This window comes from Siphateles boraxobius, unplaced genomic scaffold (assembly GCF_051911475.1).
Source record: "Siphateles boraxobius isolate OS27281-9 unplaced genomic scaffold, OSU_SipBor_1 46, whole genome shotgun sequence".
Classification (NCBI taxonomy): domain Eukaryota; kingdom Metazoa; phylum Chordata; class Actinopteri; order Cypriniformes; family Leuciscidae; genus Siphateles; species Siphateles boraxobius.
The window spans coordinates 18,994,966-19,021,059 of record NW_027509097.1 but is presented as its reverse complement, the minus strand read 5'-3'; the positions used below and the strand labels follow the sequence as shown (position 1 = coordinate 19,021,059).

Sequence of the window (26,094 nt, the reverse complement as noted above, 5' to 3'; positions counted from 1 at the left end):
TTCTTCAATTGACTCATCACAATCCTATCTGGATTAAACTGAGATGACTAAGTGTAATTGAATTTAATGCCATGCCTAATGACAATTGTCACGTCTTTCATTCTCCCCCTTTCCTCTCTTTTTTTTCTCCTTGTTTCTGTAACCAGTGTATTTTGTCTCATCTTTTTTTTTAAAGCAAAATTTCACTTAGTGGTGGTTTGTTATACTTCGTAACATAGCAAACCTCACCATGCAAACAGCAATGGCATTTAAAGCCAAAATGAAATGATCTAGTGAGCATAAAATGTTATTTCCCTCTAATTGTCATTATTTTGGATTTGCCTCATGGATTTGATTTGCCACATAATTATTGAGCAGCTATTTACAATGCAAATCACAGAGAGGAACAATTAAAATGTTAACTTGTCAATACTTTTTCTCTCTCTTAAGGTTTTGTGAATAACAAGCTTTTCAGATGAACCTGCATTTTGAATGATCTAAGAGAAGAGGATAACCCTTTTTCCTGTGTCTCTCTGTCTGTCTCATGAGCAGCCATGCCTGTTCTCTCACCTACCACAGGTACTTTATATAGCATCTGTGATGCTCTCAAAAAATAAACTCACTTGATCATCATATTCAAAAAACACAATAAATTAATTGTGAAAGATTTGGTTTTTTAAATTATGTACACGAGATATCATATCCAGTCATGTCCAAATACCAGTCATATCTTCTGCCTAATAAAATCCTTTTTATTTTACTTGGAAGTCGAAATGTTAGCATGTTCACATGACCAACTGAATACTTTAATATTATAAAACATAATCTGAAACGTGGCTAGAGTATTTTTTCAATGGTATTGGTGATTAAAAATATTTGTTTTTATGTGATGTTACAGTACATCCACACTAATAGGTGTTAGTAATCCTGATGTATTGGTCAATGCAACAACTATTATATTATTCAACTTTTTTCTCTCTCTTGCATGCTGCAGGTTTACATGAGATGCTAGCCCTCCTCACCTCCCAGCTGCATCCAGAGGCTAATCATAAGGAGGACCTGGTCTTCCTCAGGGAGGTCTTCAGTGAGAGGAGCCTCAGCTATCTAATGAAAGTGCGTAATGCTGGAGAAAATGTCTAATATCTTAATAGTGTTTTTGTGAATGATTATCAATCTGTACTGACCTGTCTTGTAGATTCATGTGCGACTGAAGCAGTTCCAGCTCCAGAGTCCGACCCCAGTGTTCCATAGCGCATCCTGCCTGGCCGAAGACGTAAGTGTGTGTCATCTCTACCCTCATACTGCAAACAATCAATTCCTCATTATAACTAATATACATATGTCTTCATAAGATTATATACAATACACCCGTTCAAACAGATACTTGACTTAATAATCAAAAATATTATTGATTTTACTGCACTTACACTATTGCATGAGAACTGAGCTGGAAGATGAAACTGTTTTCTGCAGAACTGCTTAAAAGATGAAATGAACTCATTTAATTATTGATTATCTTTACAGTGGAACTGAATCAACACTGAATTAAGCTGAACAATGACATTATTTTCTTTTAAAGCTGCTGTACAGCCGAAATGAATTCTGTTTGCATCATTGAATAATTTTCCTGTCATTTTCGCTGTAAAGCTGATTTGAAACAATCTGTATTATATAAAACACTATATAAATAAAGGTGACTTGACAAGTTATTAATAAAAAAAAACAGCAACACATTTTTAAACTATAAATTCATTAAAAAAAAAGGATTTATTTTTTACTGGATAACACAATATGAATAAAACAAAACCAGTAGTGTTATTCAGAACTATTTCTATTGCAGAAATAGTAATAGTATGCTAGTATGCATTTTCAAATTCAGCAAGTGATTAAGAATTTTTTAAGAATTAAGAATCTAGAAAATAATTTGAGTGGCAAGGGGGTGGCATGAGGACTGTGAGTGGTGGCAACACCCAAGCAAGCAAGCATTTAATTATCTACACTAAATCTATTGTAAGGGGGAATAACTCAAGATTCACTCGCAAGTCCAGTTAAACAGTAAGACAGCAAAAACAACACAAGAGAGTCAGGATGTCGTGGGTGCAGATGTCAAATCCTTGGCAGTGCCTGAGACTGCAATGGATGAAATGGAATAGAATCCAGGGAAACAGTCCAGTGAATAAATCCACAACTGGTGAGAAAATTATTTCAAGAACAGGCAGGAACTAGAACACAGGAAACAGGAGAAAAGATGAAAATGTGTGCCAAAATCTAGTGCAATATGAGACCAAGGTCTCAAATGGACAGACAACGACTGAAGGAGTACCAACGGGGCCGATTGGAAGTCTTACAACTAGCACAAACTGAGCAGGCCAAAACAAAACTACAAGTGTCACGAGCCATAGATTGCCACCAGAATCACTGCTTAACCAGAAAAATCGTACGATTCACCCCTGGATGGAACAATGACCCCACCGGATGACATCAGACCGCAAACTCTCAGGAACAAACAAACGGCCCAGTGGGAAACCAGACATAGGCTTTAACCCTTTGTAAGGCATTGCGAACCTTCGACTCGATCTCGCAAGTGACCGCAGAAACGATCAGTTTCTCTGGCACGATAGAATCTGGAGAGGACGGACGTTCATAATGATCAAAAATGCAAGAAAAAGCATCGGGCTTGATGTATCTAGAGCCCAGATGGTACGAAATGAAAAAATCAAACTGACCACAAAATAAAAAAGCGTTTCTAATGTACTCTAGGTTCTTATGATCATTCCAGACGATGTAAGGCACCCCCGAGCCTTCCAACCAATGACGGCACTCTTCCAACGCCAGCTTGAATCCCAACATCTCTCTGTTACCAATGTTGTAGTTACGTTCAGCGGGTGAAAAACAATGGGAATAAAACGCGCTATTCTTGGGCCAATAGGGTCTTGCATCATCTTGCATCTTGCTGTCAGTGGGGGAGCGCTGAAAAAGAACCGCACCGACCCCCACCTCAGATGCATCGACCTCCACCATAAAGTGACACGAGTAATCAGGGGTCACAAGCATGGGAGCCAAAACAAAGTGACTCTTCAGGTTGGAGAAGGCAGATTCAGCTGAACTAGACAACCTGAACGTCACCTTGGTGGAGGTCAAATTATTCAGAGAGGCAACCAGTTTGCTGTAATTAAGAATAAAATGGCAGTAGAAATTGGCAAACGCCCAGAAACCTCTGCGGGTCTTTGCATGTATCTGAGTTTGGCCAATCCACCAAAGCCTGAATCTTGTCGGGATCCATGCGCACCCCCTCGGACAAGTCGATAAACCCAAATAACCCAAATAATGACTGACTGTGCATGAAAAACGCCTTTCTCCGCCTTGACAAAAAGCCCTTTCTCAAGCAGCCTCTAAACCACCCACCTGACGTGCTGAACGTTCCTGGAGAGATGCAGAAAATATCAATATGTCATCCAGGTAAACATATATGAACTGATCAACCATGTCTCTCATGTCTCTCTCCCAACGATTTCTTGGAAGACTTTGGGGAGTTGGACAGCCCGAACAGCATGACCAGATATTGGTATTAAATACAGGTATTAAAACCGGTCTTACACTCATTCCCATCCCTAATGCGGACCAAATTATACGTGTTGCGGAGATCCAACTTTGTAAAAAAAGGAGGCCACATGCAACCGCTCGAAGGCTGAAGTCCTCAAAGGCAAAGGATATGTATTCTTTGCCATGATGCTGTTCAAACCCCGATAGTCAATACAAAGGCGCAGAGAAGCATCCTTCATTTCCACAAAGAAGAATGGAAGAAGGGGAAGAAGAAGGGCGGATGAGTTAGGCTGTGAGAAAATCTGAAATATATTTCTCCATGGCCTCCTTTTCTGGAACAGAAAACGAATATAACCTGCCTTTAGGCGGAGACATACCTGGCAATAAATCTATAGCACAGTCATATGGACGACGCGAAGAAAAATGATTAGCCCGAGACTTCGTGAACACTTCCTTCAGGTTCAGGTACTCAACAAACAGTTATCTGTTTCCAATTGATGTGAAGGTTATGGAGGGAAAGCCAGGGGTGACCTAGGACTACTGGAATGAGAAGAGAATTGATTAACAGGAACCGTATTCAGTATGATTATCAGATGTGATGAGCTTCATCGGACCTGTAGAACCAGTGATGGATGGCAGAGCTTGACCAATGAGAGAGTTGACAGATATGGGATGAGAAAGTGTAACCGCAGGAATCTTAAGCTGCTGAGAGAGAGTGACATATATGAAATTACAAATGGCTCTAGAGTCCAACAATGCTTGACTGGTGTGGGGAGTGGTGGCCCATTGCAGTCTGACCGGGTGGAAAGTGGCTAAAGAGGATTTTTCAAAAGTCATACCCGGATCTAGACTGACCGTAATACTGGAACACTTAGCCTCTGGAACAAAATACTGATGCGCACACTGATCATGCAGTTAAAGATGGGCATCAACTCGAATAGCCAGGTTGATAAGTCCACCCTGATCAGTGGGTAAATCCAGTGCAAATCGATGGCATGGTCTGTAACCAAGCGGTTGCCTTGATGTAAACCAGCACCTGGACTATGAAGCGCTCAGTCAAACACCCTCTTCATCTCGTCGACGAAGGCCTGGAATGAGGAAAAGCCTGGATGTTGATTCTGCCAAACATATGCTTTTGCAAGGTTGTTAATGAATGCTGGGAAAACGGATCACGTGACTCCTTTTATACTTTTTAGGATGGATACCAGTGCAATTTAGGATACAGTATAAGATTCTAATGTATGTTTTTAAAGCACTTAATGGAATGGCGCCAGAATACTTAGCTGAGCTTATTAAACCCTGCAGTCCAGGCCTAATAATAAGATCATCGAAAAAGGTTCTTCTAACTATTCCATTTATTTTCATTCAAACTAGGGATGGAAACTGATAGAAAAAACATTAGGTTTAAAAGATTCCCTACCCTGTGGCTCCCTCTAATCGACAACATTAATATCACAGTTTTATTAATTTCAGTTTAATTTCAGTTTAAATGGCTGATAGTTAGAATATGCAGTTAGCATCATAAATTCATTGGGGGTCCAAATCACCTTTGGTGCTTATACCCCTAATAACAAAATAGCAATATCCAGGGCACCAAGACACTGTCTATTAATCACTTCAACACATTCTAAAGTTCATTATAGGTCTATCACTACTACATATAGTAGAGTTTATTAATATTATGTGGGCTACATGGATGACCTAAAAATTACAAGTTTTAGAGCCTCAAGTTTAAGAGAAACAAAAGCAATGAGACCAAAAATAAAAATTCTGTCATCATTTACTCAACCTCATTTCGTTCCAAACCCATAAGACTTTCGTCTCATGGAGGTTTTTTTAATGAAATCTGAAAGATTTCTGTCCCACCATTGACAGTCTACGCAACTACCACTTTGATGCTTCAAAAAGTTTATAAACCCCTGGCTTCACAGGTAGTCCCAGACTAAGGGTGTTTTCACACTTGGCATGTTTGGTTTGGTTTGATTAAAAAGGCATATGGGGAGGTGTTGCTGTAATTTATAGTAATATCTTCAACTTTAATCAGAGGTCTAGTTTCAAATGCAATTCTTTGAATTTAAAAAAAAGTGATGAAGTGATGGTGCTTTGTGTAACGCTATCTAGTGTAAGTGATAAATCCCGCTGACATTTGTGCTGGCCATACAGACTTTATCAAAGAATTTGATAAAAAATGAGTTAGTTCTGGCTGCAGATAAAGTCCTAATTGTTTGTGATTTTAATATCCATGTAGATAATGAAAAAGACACATTGTGATTGGCATTTATAGACATTCTGAACTCTATTGGAGTTAGACAACATGAGTCAGGACCCACTCATTGTCATAATAATCATACTTTAGAACTAATATTATCACATGGAATCAATGTTGATGCAGTTGAAATTCTGCAGCAGAGTGATGACATCTCAGAACATTATTTATTCTGGTCTCGTGTATATTAGGATTAGGTCATTAGGATACGTACCGGAAACTTTTAAGCTGGCTATTATTAAACCGCTTATTAAAAAATGCAACTTGATCCCACGGAATTAGTCAATTACAGGCTGATCTCAAATCTACCTTTTCTGTCAAAGATTTTAGAAAAGGCATTATCCTCTCAACTGTCGTCTTTTTTTAGAAAGAAATGGTAGTTGCAAGGATTTCCAGTCAGGATTTAGACTGTATCATAGTACTGAGACTGCTCTCATTATAGTTACAAATGATGTGGTCTTATCATCCGATCGTGGTTGTCCATTTAATACTATCAATGTCACGTCTCAGTGTTTGTTTGTATTTTCATTAGTCACATGTCTTCCTTTGTTCTGTTTTCCCACAAGTCATTTGTTTCCTTGGTAACCCTCATTAGTTCATGAGCTGTCAGCTGTGTCTCATTTCCCTGATCTATTTCCCTATGTATTTAAGCCCTGTGTGTTGCCTTGTTCATTGTCCATTGAGCCCTCAGCCAAGATGGCCGTCACCTCAGCCATGTTGGCTGCCGCCTCACCGCCTGAGCCCTCAGCCAGGATGGCCCGCCGCCACGCCGATTTCTGTTCCCCGTTCTGTTCCTAGACCTGTTCCTGCTCTAAGGACTGTCCATGTTCCCAGACCTGTTCCTGTCCTTAGACCTGTTCCTGCCCCAAGGACTGTCCATATTCCCAGACCCGTTCCAGTCCCTGTTCCAAAGTCTCGTCCCGCCCAGACCACCCGTCCAGAGTCTCGTCCCGCCGAGACCACCTGTCCAGAGTCTCTTCCCGCCAAGACTGCCCTTCCTGAGTCTTCTGTTCCTCAGCCTGAATCGGTTCCTGAGCTTGAGTCTGTTCCTGAGTCTGTTCGGGTCGCCGTGGGTCTGCCAGCCTGCAGCTCCAGCCTGGTTGGTGGATCCCCAGTCTTCGCCTTCAACCTCCGCGTCCAGGACTCTACCTTGGCCCGTCGATCCATCAGCTCAACCTTGGCTCCTACCTCCCTCAGCTCCACCGTGGCCCATCAGTTCACCAGTGTTGCCAGGCTCCCTCGTCCCCCCGGATCCACCTTGGTCGCTCATCGACCTACCCTCGCATCTGGACTGCACTCCTCTGGCTACGCCTCGTCCCTTTGTCCCCGGCTCCATTGGACTCCTCACTCCCTTCTGTTCCTCCTTGTTCCTCACTCCCTCTGTCTCCACCGCGCCCTTCTGTGTCCCCGCCTGCACCTCAGTCGCCAGAGCCGGCGGCTTCACCATGTCCTGCCAGATCCTAGGCATCGCCGGGGCTCGTTGGCTCTCCGGCTCCACCCTGGTCTCCTCTCCAACCTGCTCCTCCCCCGTCAGTCGGCCCCCTAGAATTGTCAGCCCTGCCTCCTCCATGACAGCCTGCTCCGCCCTGGCCGCCTGCACAGCCTGCTCTGCTCTGACCGCCTTGCTTCTGTCTGCCCTTCCCCTCCCTCCCTCTGCAGTTGGCCTATCTACAGCGCGAGGACTTGTCTACTGGGAGGGGGGAGTACTGTCACGTGTCAGTGTTTGTTTGTATTTTCATTAGTCAATACAATGTCTCTCACATGTCCTACTCTGTTCTGTTTTCCCGCCAGTCATTTGTTTGCTTGGTAACCCTCATTAGTTAAGGCCCGTTCACACCAAGCACGATAACTATAAAGATAACGATAAAGATATAATTCTAAAAATCGTTCTCCATATTAAAGAATAACAGATTCACACCACAACTATAATGATAAAGATATGAGGAACGATATCGTTGGGATCACTTTCAGAACGATTTTTTTCCAGCTTTCAAACAATAAAACACTGACAGCCAATCAGAATCCATTCTAATTTAAAGGTCTCGCGCATTTAAAATGGTAGATGACATTGCAGAGAAGTCGTCGAGGTACAAAAAAATCCTCCACTGTTTGACAAGTCAAACCCATAGACAGTATAAGAAGTGGACAGAGCCATCTCATTGGAACTCAGTTGAGACAGTTGAAGCCCATTTTTAGCGATTTTTGAGCACTTCCGTTCCTGACGCGCAGACTCAAACCGACTCAAACTAAGCTTGAGCAACCTGGGAGCAACCTGTCTGACAGACGTATATCTTCTAGTAGCTGTGCGTGAAAATTGCCAACGTTAATCTTGCAGAGACGGGGAACTTGAGCAAAGAGTTCAAAGAGTTCTTGATGTAAAAATTATGTTCAAGAACGTGTGATATGAATTCATACCCAATAGTTATTTAACCGCCCAGTGATCGAATATTTTAAATATAATTTAAGCACTGGGAAATTGGGCATTGGTAAATATGCTTGCTGGTCACATAATTTATTATTAACATGATTGTAACTTGATGCACATAATGTTGTATAACGTTAATAGCGCCGAATGTAACGTTAACCACAAAATGGCGTTAACTGTTATCTAAGTTACACATCTACACGATTGGCATTGAGATTGTTTTCTTTTCTTACATTGCCTGTATAATTTCCTGATAATTTCTCCATCACCAGTCAATATACCGGCCGTTACCCATACTTCATTATTTAATTAAGTAGTTAAATTATTAAAGTTCGTGGATAAATGTCACTTCATATTCCCTCTTGGCTCTCAACGAAGGCGGTCGCATTTTCTCTCCCTCTCCCTCCCCTTACCTCTCCTGCTTTGCTTCTCTCGTCACGTCTACTGTCTTGTACTTTGAGAGACTCTCGCTACACTGCTCTCCAAAACCAAGAAATTCCGGAAGAGCACTGCAGTGAGCCGCCCTTGCGTTCCTTCCCCGACTCACCCCATCCCACGCCTTCGCCGCTTCGTACCCCCAGTCTGACAGGCAGGTCTGTGACCAGCGCCATAATGGCTGCAGGACCGGATGCTGCTTGCCTGGGCTGGACTACCTCCATCCCCCACTCCCAACCGTGTTGTAATGTCTTGTTTGTAGAGCGTGCTAATGTTTCTGAGGTGTTTTTTCCTGTTCCCAGATACTCCTTACAGGAGCATAGTCTGGGGGTTGCCTTTTTTCTCCTCACCTCTCCTCATGTCATTCTGTATTTTTTCTCAAGTTGAACTTGGCGCTGAATATTGTCACAATCCCGGACTCCGCAACCTCCCTCCCTGGCCAGCAGAGGGAGCCCTCACCCGAATATTGACTCTCATACTCGCACTACATTTCCCATAAGCCTCATCACTGACTCTGATCACCATGCCCAGCTGCAGCCCATCTACCGGGCTATTTAACTGCACCATGCACAGCTCTCAGTGCGAAGTTTTGTTTTGCTTTTGTGAACACTACCGAGCATTATTACCCAGTGACTGCCTGACTGTTTATCGACCCCTTTTGTCTTGGATTTCTCCTTGCCTGCTGCCTGCCCACGTTACCACTGCCTGGTTCACGGACTCTGCCTGTTTTCTGCCTGCCCTGATCTTCTGCCTGGTAATTCGACCTCGATTAAGCCTTGTCTCCAGTGCTGTGTTTGCTGTCTTTGACCCCTGCCTGTCTGACTAATCTGTTATTAAACTTTACGCTGCAAATGGATCTCTCTGAGTCTGGTGATTCACAACAGAAAACTTCGCCACAACCAGATCCAGCAGCAATGTCAACCTTGTCTGCCGCCTATTCAGCCCAAGCTGACCAAATCGCTGCCCACCATCATCAGCTAAGTCATCTCACCTCACTGATGGATGAGCTGGTCAAAGCTGTTCGGGGTCTCCAAGCCTCGTCACCAGTGCCACCACCCACACAAGCCGTTGCCGCTGCTGTCAGCCCCTCACTGGCCCCGCCCACCGCGACTCCTCGTCTAGCGCTCCCAGAAAAGTTTGACAGGGATCCCGACAAATGTAAGGGCTTTATTCTCCAATGCTCACTGTACATCGAGCAACAACCAGAGCTGTATTCGAACGATGCAGGGAAGATTGCCTTCATGTGTTCGTTACTGACGGGAGGGCGTTGGAATGGATGACGGCCGTATGGAGAGTCGATGGTTCAGCATTTCCGTCCTTTCCAGTGTTTCTTCAACGCCTCAGGGAGGTCTTCGAGCACTCCAGGGAGGGAAAGAGCGCGGGCGATCGCTTACTGGAGCTCATGCAGGGAAAATTAACCGCTGCCGAATATGCTCTCACGCATCGCACCCTGGCCGCACAAACTTCCTGGAATGACGACACGCTCAAGGTAATCTTCAGAAGAGGCCTGAACCATGATCTGCAGTCTGAATTAGCCTGTCGTGATGAGGGCAGGAACCTCGACCAGTTCATAAATCTCACGATCCAGATCGACAATCTCATGCGATCTCGCAGAGCGAGTCACCGTGCCATCCCTGCTCATCGCACTGTTCAAGCCACTCGGGCCGCGACCCCCGTTCGCGCTGATGAACCCGAACCTATGCAGATCAACGCCTACCATCTGCCCACGGAGGAGAGAGACCGAAGAGTCCGGCTTCACCTGTGTCTATACTGTGGCGAGGCTGGTCACCTCCGCATCTCCTGTCCATCCAGACCTCGTTCCACCGCTTCTCGACCGGTGAGTCCAGACCTCGAAGCACTACACCCCACCTCGTCTGTGTTTGTGCCCATTGTGATCATGACGAACGGCAAGCGGGTTCCCACCAGAGCTCTGGTAGACTCTGGTGCCGCCGGGAACTTTATTTCTGCAGATTTTGCCCGACAACACAACGTTCCACTAATCCGTTGCCCTTCTTCTCTGGCAGTCGAAGCCATCGACGGAAGGCCATTAGGCTCCGGTCACATTTCCCATCTCACCCAAGAGCTCCAGCTGCAGACAGGGGCGCTCCACTTCGAGGTTATTCAGTTCTATGTCTTCCACGGTCCACGCACCCCTGTGATCCTAGGCCTGCCATGGCTCCGTAAACACAATCCTCAGATCCATTGGAGAACCAACCAGATTGTCCGTTGGGGTGCACACTGTCACTCTAAGTGCCTCGCTCCTGTTGCTCCTTCTTCCATCCAAGTCATCTCTGTGCCCGTGGAGAGGGCTAACCTGAACGACCTCCCTTCCGAATACCACGATCTGGCAGAGGCCTTTAGTAAAGCAGGAGCCTTACAGCTCCCACCTCATCGTGACAGTGACTGTGCCATCGATCTGCTACCCGGATCCGTACCTCCCAAGGGTCGTATCTTTCCTCTCTCCCAACCAGAGTCCGAAGCTATGAGGAGATACATTGAGGAGGAGCTTGCAAAGGGCTTCATTCGATCTTCCACGTCTCCGGCATCCGCCGGTTTCTTCTTTGTCCAGAAGAAGGACGGAGGCCTCCGACCCTGCATTGACTACCGTGCCCTGAATGACATCACTGTAAAGTTTCGCTATCCGCTCCCGCTGGTACCAGCCGCCTTGGAATTACTCCGTACGGCCAAGTACTACACCAAGCTCGATCTACGTTGTGCGTACAATCTCATCCGCATCAGGGAGGGGGACGAGTGGAAGACGGCCTTCTCAACCAACACAGGGCACTACGAGTACTTGGTCATGCCGTTTGGCCTGGCGAACAGTCCGTCCGTCTTCCAGTCATTCATCAACAACGTCTTCAGAGACATGCTCCACCGTACAGTAATAGTGTATATCGATGACATCCTGATTTACTCTGACACCTTCACAAACCATGTGCAGCACGTTCGGGCCGTCCTTCAGAGACTCATTCACCACCATCTGTACGCCAAACTGGAGAAGTGTGAGTTCCACCAGACCTCCGTTTCGTTCTTGGGGTATGTCATCAGCCCGGACGGAGTTGCTATGGACGAGGGCAAGGTCAGGGCAGTCCGTGATTGGCCACGACCCGCAACCCTGAAAGAGCTGCAACGCTTTCTAGGGTTTGCCAACTTCTACCGACTGTTCATAAGGAACTTCAGTGCCGTGGCAAATCCACTCACCTCTCTGGTGAAGAGAGGAACACATCGTCTTCCGTGGAATGAGCCTGCCACCCAGGCATTTAACCAGCTCAAACAACGCTTTACCACAGCACCCATCCTGCACCATCCTGACCCCGGTCTACCGTTCATAGTCGAGGTGGACGCCTCACCGCTCTAGGGGCCATCCTTTCACAACGCCAAGGTTCGCCACCCAAGTTGCACCCCTGTGCATACTACTCCCGTAAGTTGAATGCCGCCGAAAGAAATTATGATGTGGGTGATCGGGAACTCCTGGCCATGAAGGCAGCCTTCGAAGAGTGGCGGCATTGGCTCGAGGGTGCTGTCCATCCGTTCATCGTTCTCACCGACCATAAGAACCTGGAGTATCTACGTACCGCTAAGAGGCTAAATCCCAGGCAAGCTCGTTGGTCGCTCTTCTTCACCCGTTTCCACTTCACTGTCACTTATCGTCCAGGCTCCAAGAATACCAAGGCAGATGCCTTGTCACGCCAAGACGACCTAGAATTCACACCACAAGACCCCAAGACAGTACTGGCTCCCAACCTCATTGTCGCTCCCATCCAGTGGGACATTGAGACAGAGATTGAACAGATCAACTCCCGTGCTGATATCCCATCCGGCTGTCCGCCCAACCGAGTCTTTGTCCCCGAGTCCCTCCGGAACCAGGTCCTGGAACTCGTTCATGCTCTACCTAGCTCGGGGCATCCAGGAATCACGGCCACCATCCAGCTACTCCAAAACCGTTATTGGTGGCCCTCCTTAGCCTCCGATACCACAACCCACGTCCAACGCTGCAGGATCTGTAATACCCAGAAGTCGTCACGTCAACTACCTGCCGGTCTGTTACAACCGCTTCCCATTCCACAGCGCCCATGGTCGCACATTGCCATCGACTTCATTACCGATCTCCCTGTTTCCGAAGGTCACACCACCATCCTCACCGTTATCGACCGGTTCTCCAAGGCCTGTCGCCTAATTCCCCTCGCAAAACTCCCCACAGCGCTGCAGACCGCCGAACACCTCTGCAATCAAGTGTTCCGATTCTACGGCCTGCCAGAAGACATAGTCTCCGATCGAGGACCCCAGTTCACATCTCAAGTTTGGTCAGCCTTCTTCACGACCCTTCAGGTCAACATCAGTCTAACGTCTGGGTATCATCCTCAATCCAACGGGCAGGCCGAACGCATGAACCAGGAGGTAATCCGATTCCTGCGCTCCTATTGCCATCAGCACCAACAGGATTGGAGTCGTTACCTGTTCTGGGCAGAGTACGCCCAAAATTCTATCCGGAAGCACTCCTCCGGCCTTACACCCTTTCAGTGTGTCCTGGGTTTTCAACCACCACTCTTCCCGTGGTCAGGAGAACCCACAAATGTTCCAGCCGTGAACGATTGGCTACAGCGCAGCGAGGAGACCTGGAACCAAGCCCATACCCATCTCCAACGAGCGGTTCGCCGTCAGAGGGAACAGGCTAACCGTCGTCGTCGGCCGGGGCCGGAATACCACCCGGGCCAGTGGGTCTGGCTGTCGACCCGAGATCTCCGCCTGCGACTCCCCTGGAAAAAACTCAGTCCCAGGTATGTGGGTCCATTTAAGATCACACAGCAGATCACACCAGTCTCTTTCCGTCTCGACTTGCCTAATCACTATCGTCTCGCTCCTACCTTCCATGTCTCTCTACTCAAACCCGCTGATGGGCCCAACGAGAGGGAGGAGGGGAGATCCCGAGACCAGAGCCCCCAGCCCATCCAAGTGGAGGGCGATGAGGTCTATCAAGTTCAGGAGCTCGTGGATTCCAGACGTCGGGGCAGTTCCCTGCAGTACCTGGTTCATTGGGAAGGATATGGCCCTGAGGAACGTTCGTGGGTAGACGCCACAGACATCCTGGACCCCAGCCTGATTACAGACTTCCACCAGGCCCATCCCACCAAACCGGCTCCACGACCACGTGGAAGACCCCGAGGTCGTCAGGCGCCTCACGCCAGGAGTCGCTCGCAGGGAGGGGGCTCTGTCACAATCCCGGACTCCGCAACCTCCCTCCCTGGCCAGCAGAGGGAGCCCTCACCCGAATATTGACTCTCATACTCGCACTACATTTCCCATAAGCCTCATCACTGACTCTGATCACCATGCCCAGCTGCAGCCCATCTACCGGGCTATTTAACTGCACCATGCACAGCTCTCAGTGCGAAGTTTGTTTTGCTTTTGTGAACACTACCGAGCATTATTACCCAGTGACTGCCTGACTGTTTATCGACCCCTTTTGTCTTGGATTTCTCCTTGCCTGCTGCCTGCCCACGTTACCACTGCCTGGTTCACGGACTCTGCCTGTTTTCTGCCTGCCCTGATCTTCTGCCTGGTAATTCGACCTCGATTAAGCCTTGTCTCCAGTGCTGTGTTTGCTGTCTTTGACCCCTGCCTGTCTGACTAATCTGTTATTAAACTTTACGCTGCAAATGGATCTCTCTGAGTCTGGTGATTCACAACAAATATAGCAGCCTTGGTAACACCTTATTACCAAAGCAAATTCCTTGTATGTGCACAACACTACTTGGCAATAAAATTGATTCTGATTCTGATTCTGATATGTATTCACTTGCCACATACCGAATTATTTCCAATTCCCCAAAAATGTTGTTGAAATATTTTGTCCCGTTGCTTTTATGGACTCGTTATCTATGGGCTTCTCCCTTGACGGGACGCCCCCCCCATTGCCTGCGAGCTTCTCCTCCTGTCTATACGGTAATGTCTCTATTCTGCGACAGAAAGTCGCGTGGTTATGACGCAATCGTTAGCCTGTTTTTCACAAAAACGGCTTCTACGGGGCCATAACGTAAGATACAAAGTAATGGAGCCTTTTATACATTGTCGTGTTTATTTAGAAATAAATAATGGACAAATGAAGTATTTGGACGCCTCAGATGTAAAGTTATTCGCTGTCAAAGTGACGCCAAAATGATTGGGAGTCAATGGAATGCTAACAGCAGGTGAAGTTCTGCTACAATGGCGGCTCCCGCGAGGCTTCAACTTCCGGCTGATGGATTACCCCCTTGGTCAAACCCCCTTTCAAGGATACGTTTAAAAAGATGGATATATGGAAAGCAATCGGTCGTATCCTGGGAATAAATGGTGAGAAGTATTAACGATGAGATATTATGCAGTTTAGCATAGTGTAACAAAATTACCTCAGGTAGGCTATCCAACGCTAGTTTTGACAACATTGCTGAAGTTGCAGTGAAAAGGGCGTTGTATACATAAAGGTGTTGACTAGGCAATGTTTTTATCCCATCATTGACTTCGTCAGCTAATTCACTGTTAGATTAGATTGATTACACTAGACTTGCTAGATTCACTGTTTAGATGCGCTCGGAACGTAGCAAGCTGGCTGAGGACATCTGCTGGCAAAGACGTGTAAAGGCAATAAGAACAGCAAAAACCTATTCAATGACATGTTGTAAACAACAATTATAATAAAATTCGGATTCTCCCAACTCCTCTCGGCTTTTAAGAATATCGTGTACCCAAAAGTGATATTTTTTTGTAACGTAAAGCAGCAGCAGCTCATCTATTTTCGCTACTTTGAAACAGCAGTGTGGGCACGCGCGTGCTTAGAATAAAAAGACCGTTAACGGTCGTTGGTGTGGATGCATATATAGTTATCTTTATCGTTATCTTTATAGTTATCATGCTTGGTGTGAACGGGCCTTTAATCTGTCTCACCTGTTATCTCGTTAGTCTGTGTCTCGTTTCCCTGATCTGTTTCCCTATGTATTTAAGCCCTGTGTGTTGCCTTGTTCATTTTCCGATCACCATCCTACTAAGTGTGTGTTAACCTTCTGCCTGCCTGTACCTGTTTGCATTATATCATTGTAAGTAAATGTTTGCATTTAGAACTTTTGATTCTCCCTCGTCTTCTTCTGCCTGCACCACACCGTGACAATCAACCACAACGTTCTTTTGAATAGACTCAAAAATTATGTTGGCATTAGGAGTTGGCCAGAGGAGAACTGGACCCCCTACTGAGCCTTGTTTCTCCCAAGGTTTTTTTCTCTATTCTGTCACCTGATGGAGTGCTGTTCCTTGCCACTGTCGCCTTTTCACCTTTTTCGCCTTTCTTCTCCTTTGGACATTTAATTTTATATTTAACAATATTATTACAATATTATTTTTCTGTTATCTCTGTATAGCTACTTTTAAACAATCTGTATTGTAAAAAGCGCTATATAAATAAAGGTGACTTGACTTGACATTAGTGGAATTGCATTGGCATGGTTCAAATCATACTTATCTGAACATTATCAGTTTGTAGCAGTAAATTCAGAGATGTCATATTGATCAAAAGTTCTGTATAGAGTACCTCAAGACCATTGCTTTTCACCCTGTCCATGCTACTCTTCGGAGACATCATTAGGAAGCATGGCATTAGCTTTCACTGTTACGCTGATGATACTGAGCTCTATATTTCCTCGCCCCCTGACGAAATTTCCCAATTCTTGTGATTACTTGCGATTGCTTTTTTTTAAGCCGCCTTTCCACTGCACACGACATTCACATACAATTGTCGCATTTCACCACCTTAGCCACACGGAACTTTGAAAAATGGTAAAATTAATAATTTTAATGAACGTAATGCATGTATATCCACACAAAATGACCCTCAATACATCTAAAATACAAACAAAGTAGATTTTATATCATAACATAAATTTTGATTTACTAATAATAAAATAATTATTTCTGGCATAATTATTTATAACCGGCATGTATCGAGATAGAAGATTCAGGGAGAAGGAGGGGGGAACTGGGGAACAATTAAAAGACTTTATTTAAGATAAAACAAAAAAACAAAAAAGAACCTCGCGGACGACTGCTGGCTACCGAAAATAAAAATCAAACACAAACAAAACACAGGCCTGTTCCTCTCTCGATCATCAACGTCGTCGCTCCTCCCTTATGCTTCCGCTTCTCCGTGAGAGATGCGAGACCGGTGTGCCTCACAGGTGTCGCTCATTAATACTCGCACCACCGGCCTCGCGCCGTTCTCTCACGTCCCTCGGCCTCGTCCAGTTCGCCACATACCCCCAGCGCCCCTCACAGGCCAGGGGTTACTCCCGAGACTGTGCCAACTCCTCCCGCTCCTCGACCGCCCCCCTGGCAACTCACTGCAGCGCACCGTCTCTAGCTTCCATGGCAGCGAGTCCCCCGCTCCCTGCTCCTCCCCTTCACTGGCGGACGGTAGCAGGCTCTGGCCCACGGTGAGCGGCGGCGACTCTGCCAACCATGCTCGATGGCACCGCGGATTCCCCACCACAGCGGCGAAGACTCTTTGACAGCGCGTTCCTCCCTCTTCCCGGGTTTCGGCACCAGTGTAACGAGATATAAGATTCAGGGAAGAAGGAGGCGGGAACCTGCGAAGAATCAAATTCATTTATGCTTCCGCTCCTCCGTGAGAGATGCGAGACCAGACGTGTGCCTCACAGGTGTCGCTCATTAACACTCACATCACCGGCCTCGCGCCGTTCTCTCACGTCCCTCAGCCTCGTCCTGTTCGCCACACGCCATTTTATAGAAATAGTTTTTACAGAATAACTGTACGCTTTTCACCGCACGTCAACGGCCACTCCTCTGTTGCTGAGAGCCAGACAAGCTTGTGTGAGTGCTCATTCTCTGGGGAAATTACAATTTGAGGATCTATTCTTTGATTGATGTCTTTGGACCAATAGTATTTGAGAAAAGTGGGATAAAGTACCTCCTCTGCCTGTGTTCGGATGCTCACAGACGGTGTTCCGTACAGAGCGCATACCTTGATTTCAACTGCAAAAATTGACTTGAAATTATCAAGTCAATTATAAATGATTTTATAAATGAAAGAAATTATAAATGATTGAAATTATCATTTGTGAGCTGTTTATTTATTTTAACAGAAGAGGATATTATTGAAATCGTCTCGGTTACGTATGTAACCCTCGTTCCCTGAGTAGGGAACGGAGACGTTACGTCGGATGACGACGAATGGGGTTTCGCTTAGAACACCTATCGACTTCGAGTATTACAAAACGATTCAATGGCAAAGAAATGCCATGGGTCTGCGGAATTTGCATAGCGTATCTCCGCCTTACCTCGTGGGTACAAAAGGAGGACGCCGGGAACATGCAGATATGTTTCTTCGCTAAGGAGCCAAGACTGAGCTCAGGCGATCCCCGCGGTACAGCGGAAAGTGTTAAGAAGATGTAACGTCTCCGTTCCCTACTCAGGGAACGAGGGTCACATACGTAACCGAGACGTTCCCTTTCGTTGTCACTCCGAGTTACGTCGGATTACGACGAATGGGGTTACCAGTCTAATCACGCCACCTTCTCGGCAGTCTTCCAGTTCCCTGCGTAAATCTGAGATCCTTGTCGTGAGATTGGCACGGACAAAGGACTCCTATCTAGCACAGGAATACTAAGGTACACTGGGGAGCATATCCCATAGTTTAGAGGAAATATGCAATTATTGCCAACCCAGAGGGAGGGACTTAGAAAATACACATATGACCCAAAGGGATGTATATGGAGAACACTGGGGTGTCCAGCCGCAGGTGGAATATTTCAACCCCAGGGGTGGCAAGGTGGCTTGCCAAGGGAAAGACACATGCTCAAAGAGGCTTACAGTGGAAATACACATGTGGGGGTCGCTCAGGGGAGGGACCATGCACACGGGAGGCACCTAGCCGACGCACAGGCAATAGACACTGGCGCCAACGTCAGGAGTGCTGGAGGAACTCAGGGCTTTCGGGGAAGCTCACCTGAGGAAAATATCGCACGCATCCAGTCCGTGGAGTGGAGTGGCGAGCAAGCGAAGACACCTGAGCGGGTCCAGTACTAGCTGGTTGAAGCTAGTACGTGAGAGGACACTGGCTCCACTCGGAGATTGTAGAATCTGGCGAATGTGTTAGGTGTCGCCCAGCCTGCAGCTCTGCAGATGTCTGTTAGCGAGGCGCCATGCGCTAGAGCCCAAGAGGATGCCACACTCCGGGTGGAGTGGGCAGTCACACCAAGGGGGCACGGTCGACCTTGCTGCTGGTATGCCAAAGCAATGGCGTCCACTATCCAGTGAGACAACCTTTGCTTGGAGAGAGCCTTTCCCTTCAGCTTCCCACCATAACAGACAAAGAGCTGGTCTGAGGTCCTGAAACACTGCGTCCTGTCTACATAGGCGCGGAGGGCGCGTACTGGACAGAGCAGTGCCAAGGCTGGGTCTGCCTCCTCCGGTGGCAGCGCTTGCAGGTTCACCACCTGGTCCCGGAAGGGAGTGGTAGGAACCTTGGGCACATATCCAGGCCGGGGTCTCAGGATCACGTGAGAGTAAGCCGGCCCGAATTCCAGGCACGCTTCGTCAACGGAGAATGCGTGCAGGTCCCCTACCCTCTTGATGGAGGCCAATGCAACCAGGAGCGCTGTCTTCATAGACAGGAACTTAAGCTCCACTGATTGCAACGGCTCAAATGGAGCACTCTGCAGGGCAGTTAGAACCACTGAGAGGTCCCAAGAGGGAACGAGAGGAGGGCGAGGAGGATTCAGTCTCCTTGCTCCTCTCAGGAACCTGATGATCAGGTCGTGCTTTCCAACAGACTTACCTTCGACCGGGTCATGGTGTGCGGCAATAGCGGCAACATAGACTTTCAGGGTGGAGGGAGACAGCCTTCGCTCCAGCCTATCTTGAAGGAAGGAAAGCACGACACTAATCGAACATCTCCGGGGGTCTTCTCGGTGAGAAGAGCACCAGTTGACGAAGAGGTTCCACTTCAACGCATAGACGTGTGGACTACGCTCTAGCGGAAGTGATGGTAGCCGCCACCGCTGGTGGTAGGGTACTCAAACCTGCCTCGTCCCGTCCAGGAGCCACACGTGGAGGTTCCAAAGATCGGGACGAGGGTGCCATAGGGTGCCCCGTCCCTGAGAAAGGAGGTCCTTCCTCAGGGGAATCGGCTAAGGAGGTGCTGTCGCAAGGTGTACTAGTTCGTAGAACCAGATCTGGGCGGGCCAGTACGGCGCGACCAGAATGACCTGCTCCTCGTCCTCCCTGACCTTGCGCAGGGTCTGCACAAGAAGGCTCACTGGGGGAAACGCATATTTGCGGCCCCGCGGCCAGCTGTGCGCCAGTGCATCCGTGCCGAGCGTGCCCTCGGTCGGGGAATAATACAGGTCGCAATGGGTCGAGTCGTGAGAGGCAAACAGATCTATCTGTGCGTCCCCGAACTGGTCCCAAATCAGCTGAACCGACTGGGGATGGAGTCGCCAATCTCCCGGGAGGGGCTGAAGCCGTGAGAGCTCGTCGGCTGCACAGTTCAGGGCTCCGGGGATATAAATGTCATGAAGCGACCTCAGATGCTTCTGACTCCATATGGGGAGGTGGCGACCGAGTTGCGTCATACGGCAGGAGCGTAGACCACCTTGATGGTTGATGTACACTACAGTGGCGGTATTGTCTGAGCGGACTAGTACGTGTTGGTTCTTGAGCACGGCCCGGAAGTGGCGCAAAGCAAGACATACGGCCAGCAACTCGAGGCAATTGACATGCCAGAGGCGACGGGGTCCTGTCCAGCACGTACATTGCACATGGCACCCCAGCCCGTGGAGGAGGCATCTGTCGTTACAACAACATGCCGCGAAGCTCGTTCCAGGGGCACTCCGGCCCGTAGAAAACTGAGGTTCGACCACGGGGTGAAGGTCTGACGGCAGGTCGGAGTAACTGTTACTCGGAGGGTGCCATCTTGCCATGCCCACCTCGGGACTCGGTCGCGGAGCCAAAGCGGAAGCGGTCTCATATGAAGCAATCCGAGTGGCGTTGCCGCGGCTGCAGAAGCCATATGCCCCAGGAGCCTCTGAAAAAGTTTCAGTGGAACCGCACTCTTGCCCTCAAACTGTCTCAGGCAAGTCAGCAGTGACTGCGCGCGCTCGCTCGTAAGCTGCGCGGACATGGCGACCGAGTCGATATCCATACCGAGAAAAGAGATCCTCTGCACGGGGCAAAGTTTGCTCTTCTCGCAGTTGACCCGAAGGCCCAGACGAGCTAGGTGCCGAAGCACTAGGTCCCTGTGTTCGCAAACCAGAACTCGAGAGTGAGCTATGATCAGCCAGTCGTTGATATAACTCAGGATGCAAACCCCGTGTTCCCGAAGGGGAACAAGGGCAGCCTCGACGACCTTCGTGAAGATGCGAGGAGACAGGGCTAGCCCGAAAGGGAAAACCGCGTACTGGATGCCTGCCCCTCGAAAGAAAACCGAAGGAACTGTCTGTGTCAAGGAGAATGGAGACATGAAAGTAGGCGTCCTTCAGGTCGATCGCTGCAAACCAATCCTTGGGCCGTATGCATTCGAAAATGCGTTTGAGCATCTTGAACGGCATCCTGTGAAGGGAGCGGTTCAGCACGCGCAAGTCCAGGATTGGCCGTAACCCACCGGTTTTCTTGGGGACAATGAAGTAGGGGCTGTAGAAGCCGGACCTCATCTCGGCTGGAGGGACAGTCTCGATTGCACGCTTCGCCAGCAGGGTGGCAATCTCTGCTCTCATGATGGGGGCATAGCCACCGACAAAAGTGGAGAGGACTCCCCAAGGGGGGAGGAGACCGTGCGAACTGAATCGCATAGCCGAGCCTGATGGTCCGCGCGACCCAGCGGGACAGACGGGGAAGCTCTAACCAGGCTCCCAGGAACTGAACCAGCGGGATCATGCGAACCACAGGCGTCCCCCCGGAGGGGCAGCGAAGCGGAGTAACTGGCCCAGACGTGGACGGCATAGCGGCCCGATGTGGGGGCACAGTTAGCAACCGCGCCCTGGCAGAGGGGGCCAGGGGAGGACCAGGCTGGTCGTCCCGCGGGGGCCTACTCTGCCAGGGGTCTGGCGACAGAGGGGGACAGGGGCGAAGCGGTCCGTGGACGGCACGCCGTGTCAACCACCTCTGGGACAGAGGGGGGCGAGGAGAGCACGGCTTGTGGGCGGCGCTCTCTGACGTCCGAGAACTCTCTGTGCTCAGAGACGAGAGAGTCAGCTCTTTGGAGAATAAGGATTCTTCCCCGGCCCTCCCCCGGGGAAAGGAGTGGTCCTGCTACCAACTCCTGGAAAGAACTGAGTCCCATCTCTGGGGAGCCCATCTCAAGAGCGTTTAGGATTGCGCCGAGAAGAAGCACTCTGAGGACACATAGCATCGCAACAGAGCGTTCAGCCGGGGGGACCCCAGTGTACCCATGGGCAGCGGCCCCATCGAGGGGAGGAAAGGCGGATGAGATCAGCGAGCGGTCCCGAGAAGACAAGGGGGTCTTCTTGGACTTCGAGATCTCATCATGCACGTCCGGGAAGAGAGGTATTGGGGTTTGCCGTGGACGAGGGTCGGCGGCCTTACCCAAAACCCATCGTCCCAGGAAAGCATGGTCGTCATCTCCGGATCAGACTCAGGCACAGCCATATGCACACCGGAAGGTGGCAGCTGTGACGAGCCCTCACTTCCAGAAGACTCAAACCCACCTAGTGATGCTGCAACAGACATGTCATCTTCCTCTGTAGCTTCAACTGAAACACGCGGGCCACCAGAGGGTAGACTCGCGGGAATCAGCAGTTCACTAGCGGGCACCGTCATTGAAGAGGGGGGCTGGGGTCGCGGACACATAGTCGGCGCCTTGATCCAGACCGTAACCCTCAGGTCACCCTGGCCACCAGCCGAAGATCGGGGGGTGGATGAGGGGACTCTCACTCTTGCGAGTTCACCGAGTCTCGACTTATATATGACGCGATGATCACGTTCCCAGCGAGAACATGAGTCACCCACGAGCGCTGTTCAAGCATGATCAAAGCCCAAACACACTAGACAGCGCTCATGCCCATCAGAGTCCGATACCAGTCCGCTGCAACCAGAAATGCACGGGCGAGCCGTCTTTAAAAAGACGTGCCGCGTGCGAGCTCTTTTATGAGAGGAGAAAAAAACTCTGCGATGTTGAAGCACACAGGGAGACACACACACACACACTGGCAGATCACTGCACAGATCAGCAGGCACTGTGAGCTCGCTGCAGATCGCCGTCACACCAACACCGGAGAGAGAAGCTCGTCTCGTAGAGCGAAGTCTGAGATGACTGTGGAGTGAAGAAATACTCTTGGCTCCGAAGCGAAAACATATCTGCATGTTGCCGGCGTCCTCCTTTTATACCCACGAGGTAAGGCGGAGATACGCTATGCAAATTCCGCAGACCCATGGCATTTCTTTGCCATTGGCTCGTTTTGTAATACTCGAAGTCGATAGGTGTTCTTAGCGAAACCGCATTCGTCGTCATCCGACGTAACTCGGAGTGACAACGAAAGGGAACTATAAGATAGGTAAAATATTATAAATATAATCATCACTGCACGCAGAAGCACGCAACAGCTGTGTCTCTGCTGCCTGTCTGAGTGCGAGAGTGGCGCCAAGCGGCGACTGTTCAGAATTGACGTTTAAAAATTCCCATTTCAAAGCAGTTATTCAACAAAAGGTAATATATTTAATGATATTTGTGTATTTGTGATAACATAATAATAATTTCATGAAGACTATAGTACTGTGAGAAGCATTAATACAATTAAAATGTACATTTTCACCACTGTAGTTGTCTCCCCACCTAAAGCTAATATCTGGGCTGTAGCTTGCCCACCCTCCATTTGCAGGCGCAGAGGGCGCACCTAGCAGACTACTGAAATCTCTCTGAAACAAACGGTGGGGGGTTCTCTTTCTTGGTCGGGAATAAAAGAGGGTGAAATGATGATAATACACATATATAGTTTATGTATAATCTGGAAGTATTTATTCAGCGATTGGCGGGAAAAGTTCATCTGTACGGAATATCGTTGTGTACGGAACATGGTTAGTCTACGTTAGTTGGTATTTCTAGCTTCGCGCTCATAGTTTTGATTAGAATACATCACATCCGGGCGGCCGGATGCATAGTAGTACTACAGTCTAGCCGCAGAATATGTTAGTAAAATAATGCCAAATGTTTTTGAAACAAAAAGCCTGTTGAATTGCACTACTTGAAAAAATATGCATTGCATTAACAATGCAACCTATAATATTCAACAGGCAATTTTCGGTCCATTTTATTTCGCTTTACAAATTTGCTTCCACAAATTCAGTGGTTCAAATTCGACAGTAAATTCAACATTGACATCCAGGAACTGCAGCAAAAGCAGTAGATTACCCATCATAAATTACATCTGCTGTTAGTCGACCTCACCAGCAGGGGGTGCAAGTGTGTGTTGTTGACAACATACAACAGCAAGCCATTCATTCATAAAATCCAAGGGGGTCGCTGTGTCCATTTCTTTTACTGTCTATGATAAAAACTAATTTATAGAAATGTAAGTGTATTTGTTAACTTTATTTCGTGGTGATGTGCTTCAGTACAAGGGTTTCCCTCAATACTTCAGGATTGCTGGAATATAAAGTGCTTAACAGCTTAATACAGTGATATAAAAACTCGCACCTTATTGAGAAGGCTGCAGGCCACAAATTGCTACAGGCAAGCAGATGGACTCAGAATATGAACTTAACGCGCAAAGTTTCAGGCAGCGTTTCCCTGTGATATAAGTTACTCAGTGGCATAGTGGGTGGGACATGTATGTGTGTGTGTGTGTGTGTGTGTGTGTGTGTGTGTGTGTGTGTGTGTGTGTGTGTGTGTGTGTGTGTGTGTGTGTGTGTGTGTGTGTACAGTAGGTGGACAACCAGAATGCCTATTACATTGCCGCTGCAAATCCACCGCGGCAAAAATAAACCAGTCGCATTTCAAAGTCGTTCGCGAAATGACCACCAGGTGGCGCAAAGGGACATTTAGCGAAAGCAAATGTAAAAGTAGCCTACATTTAAAATAGAATATAGCAAACTTTTAGAGCAGAACATTTTATGAATCAAAATTTAAAATAGGCCTATCTCGCAGTCAGTGAAAATAAATTGGGTGCAATCAATGACGCTAAACTATTGAGGAATGAGAAGATTGAAGAGCGCTTCTCTCGCGCGCGCGCACACTGTCTGCTGAACAACCGAACTTCTGGACATTTCTCAGTGAGAAAATTTGTGATCGAGGTGTAGAACTTAGGTTTCAATCATTTTGATGACACTGTTTCAAATCCCGAATAAACATGGTATTTATAAAATTACCATTCATTTCCATTTTATACTAAGGAACAAAGCTCATCCAACAGATTGACTGAATTTACATCTTCAAAAGCAGTTCTGTTAAATAAATAGAAAATGAAACTTCATGGGGTTCCATGCAGAAAGAATTTTTAAAAACATAACCTAAGCTAAGCAAGGTACGATTTGCCGGTGGAGGATTTCCCCCCTCCACAGTAATCAATGCTATAATTAGAAATGGTAGAACTTACGGTTTGAATGACACGGGTTCAAAGTCCGATCAAACATGGACTACTGTAGTTAAATTTTATATTTAGACTATTAATGCAGAGAGATTTGATAAGTTCTAAAACTCTGTTACACCATTTAGTTTTTTGCTTATATTTATAAAATAAAATTACCATACATTTCCATTTTACACTAAGGAACAAATAGTATCCAACAGAACCACCTTACATCTGTATACTAATACCAATCCTAATTTCAAAAGCAGTTCTGTAAAAAAAAAAATAATAATAATAATATATATATTGGTATATATATATGGTCTAAACATCCCTGCTTCTGCTGAATTATTTTAATCCCCACACCCTTCCCTTCACAGTAGTCAATGCTATAGGCTACTTCACCAATAGACCATAAATATATAAAATAAAGATAGCCTATGCAACAGGCACGTTTAAACGACAAACAATAAAACCAAAACCAGTGTTTCAGTTGTTCATTAGTTCCAGTGGCCTTAATGCATGCACGGCTTTTCAAAATTTCACAAAGCGTTTTGAGATTATTTTGAATGAAATATTGAAGTTTATAATTAAGTGTTTTGGCACACCACGCCGAGTGGCCATATGCATTTTTCTAAAATCGGGTTTTATTCTGGCATGTTGAATTAGTGTTCGACAAACGCGGCGGCGCGTTCATTTGGATTTATTTTTCTCATAACAGCTAAAATAACTTAATAGGCTACTCCGTGATTTTTTGGTCATACAGATAAGAGTAGAGTAGCCTACATTGCTCAAAACTGTAAACTTTTATTCATATTAGGCTAACGACAAAAGTTTATCTGTCGTCTCTATCTCCGGGAACTGCGCGTCACAAATATGAACCG

General features: G+C 47.3%; 1 protein-coding gene across 7 annotated transcripts in view; it reads left to right on the top strand.

Annotated features, from left to right (window-relative positions):
- The window catches only part of mpp3b (MAGUK p55 scaffold protein 3b), a 97,768-nt gene that overhangs the window by 7,422 nt on the left and 64,252 nt on the right, over nucleotides 1-26,094 (top strand). For 4 of the 7 annotated variants that reach the window (XM_077201207.1, XM_077201209.1, XM_077201206.1 and 1 more), the window contains exons 2-4: nucleotides 532-558; nucleotides 974-1,092; nucleotides 1,175-1,252. In XM_077201207.1, coding sequence (XP_077057322.1) covers nucleotides 534-558; nucleotides 974-1,092; nucleotides 1,175-1,252 — 222 coding nt within the window. In that variant the 5' untranslated portion in view covers nucleotides 532-533. Of the gene's footprint in view, nucleotides 1-429; nucleotides 559-973; nucleotides 1,093-1,174; nucleotides 1,253-26,094 lie in introns of all 7 variants that reach the window. The other 3 variants (XM_077201208.1, XM_077201203.1, XM_077201205.1) reach the window with 1 other exon arrangement.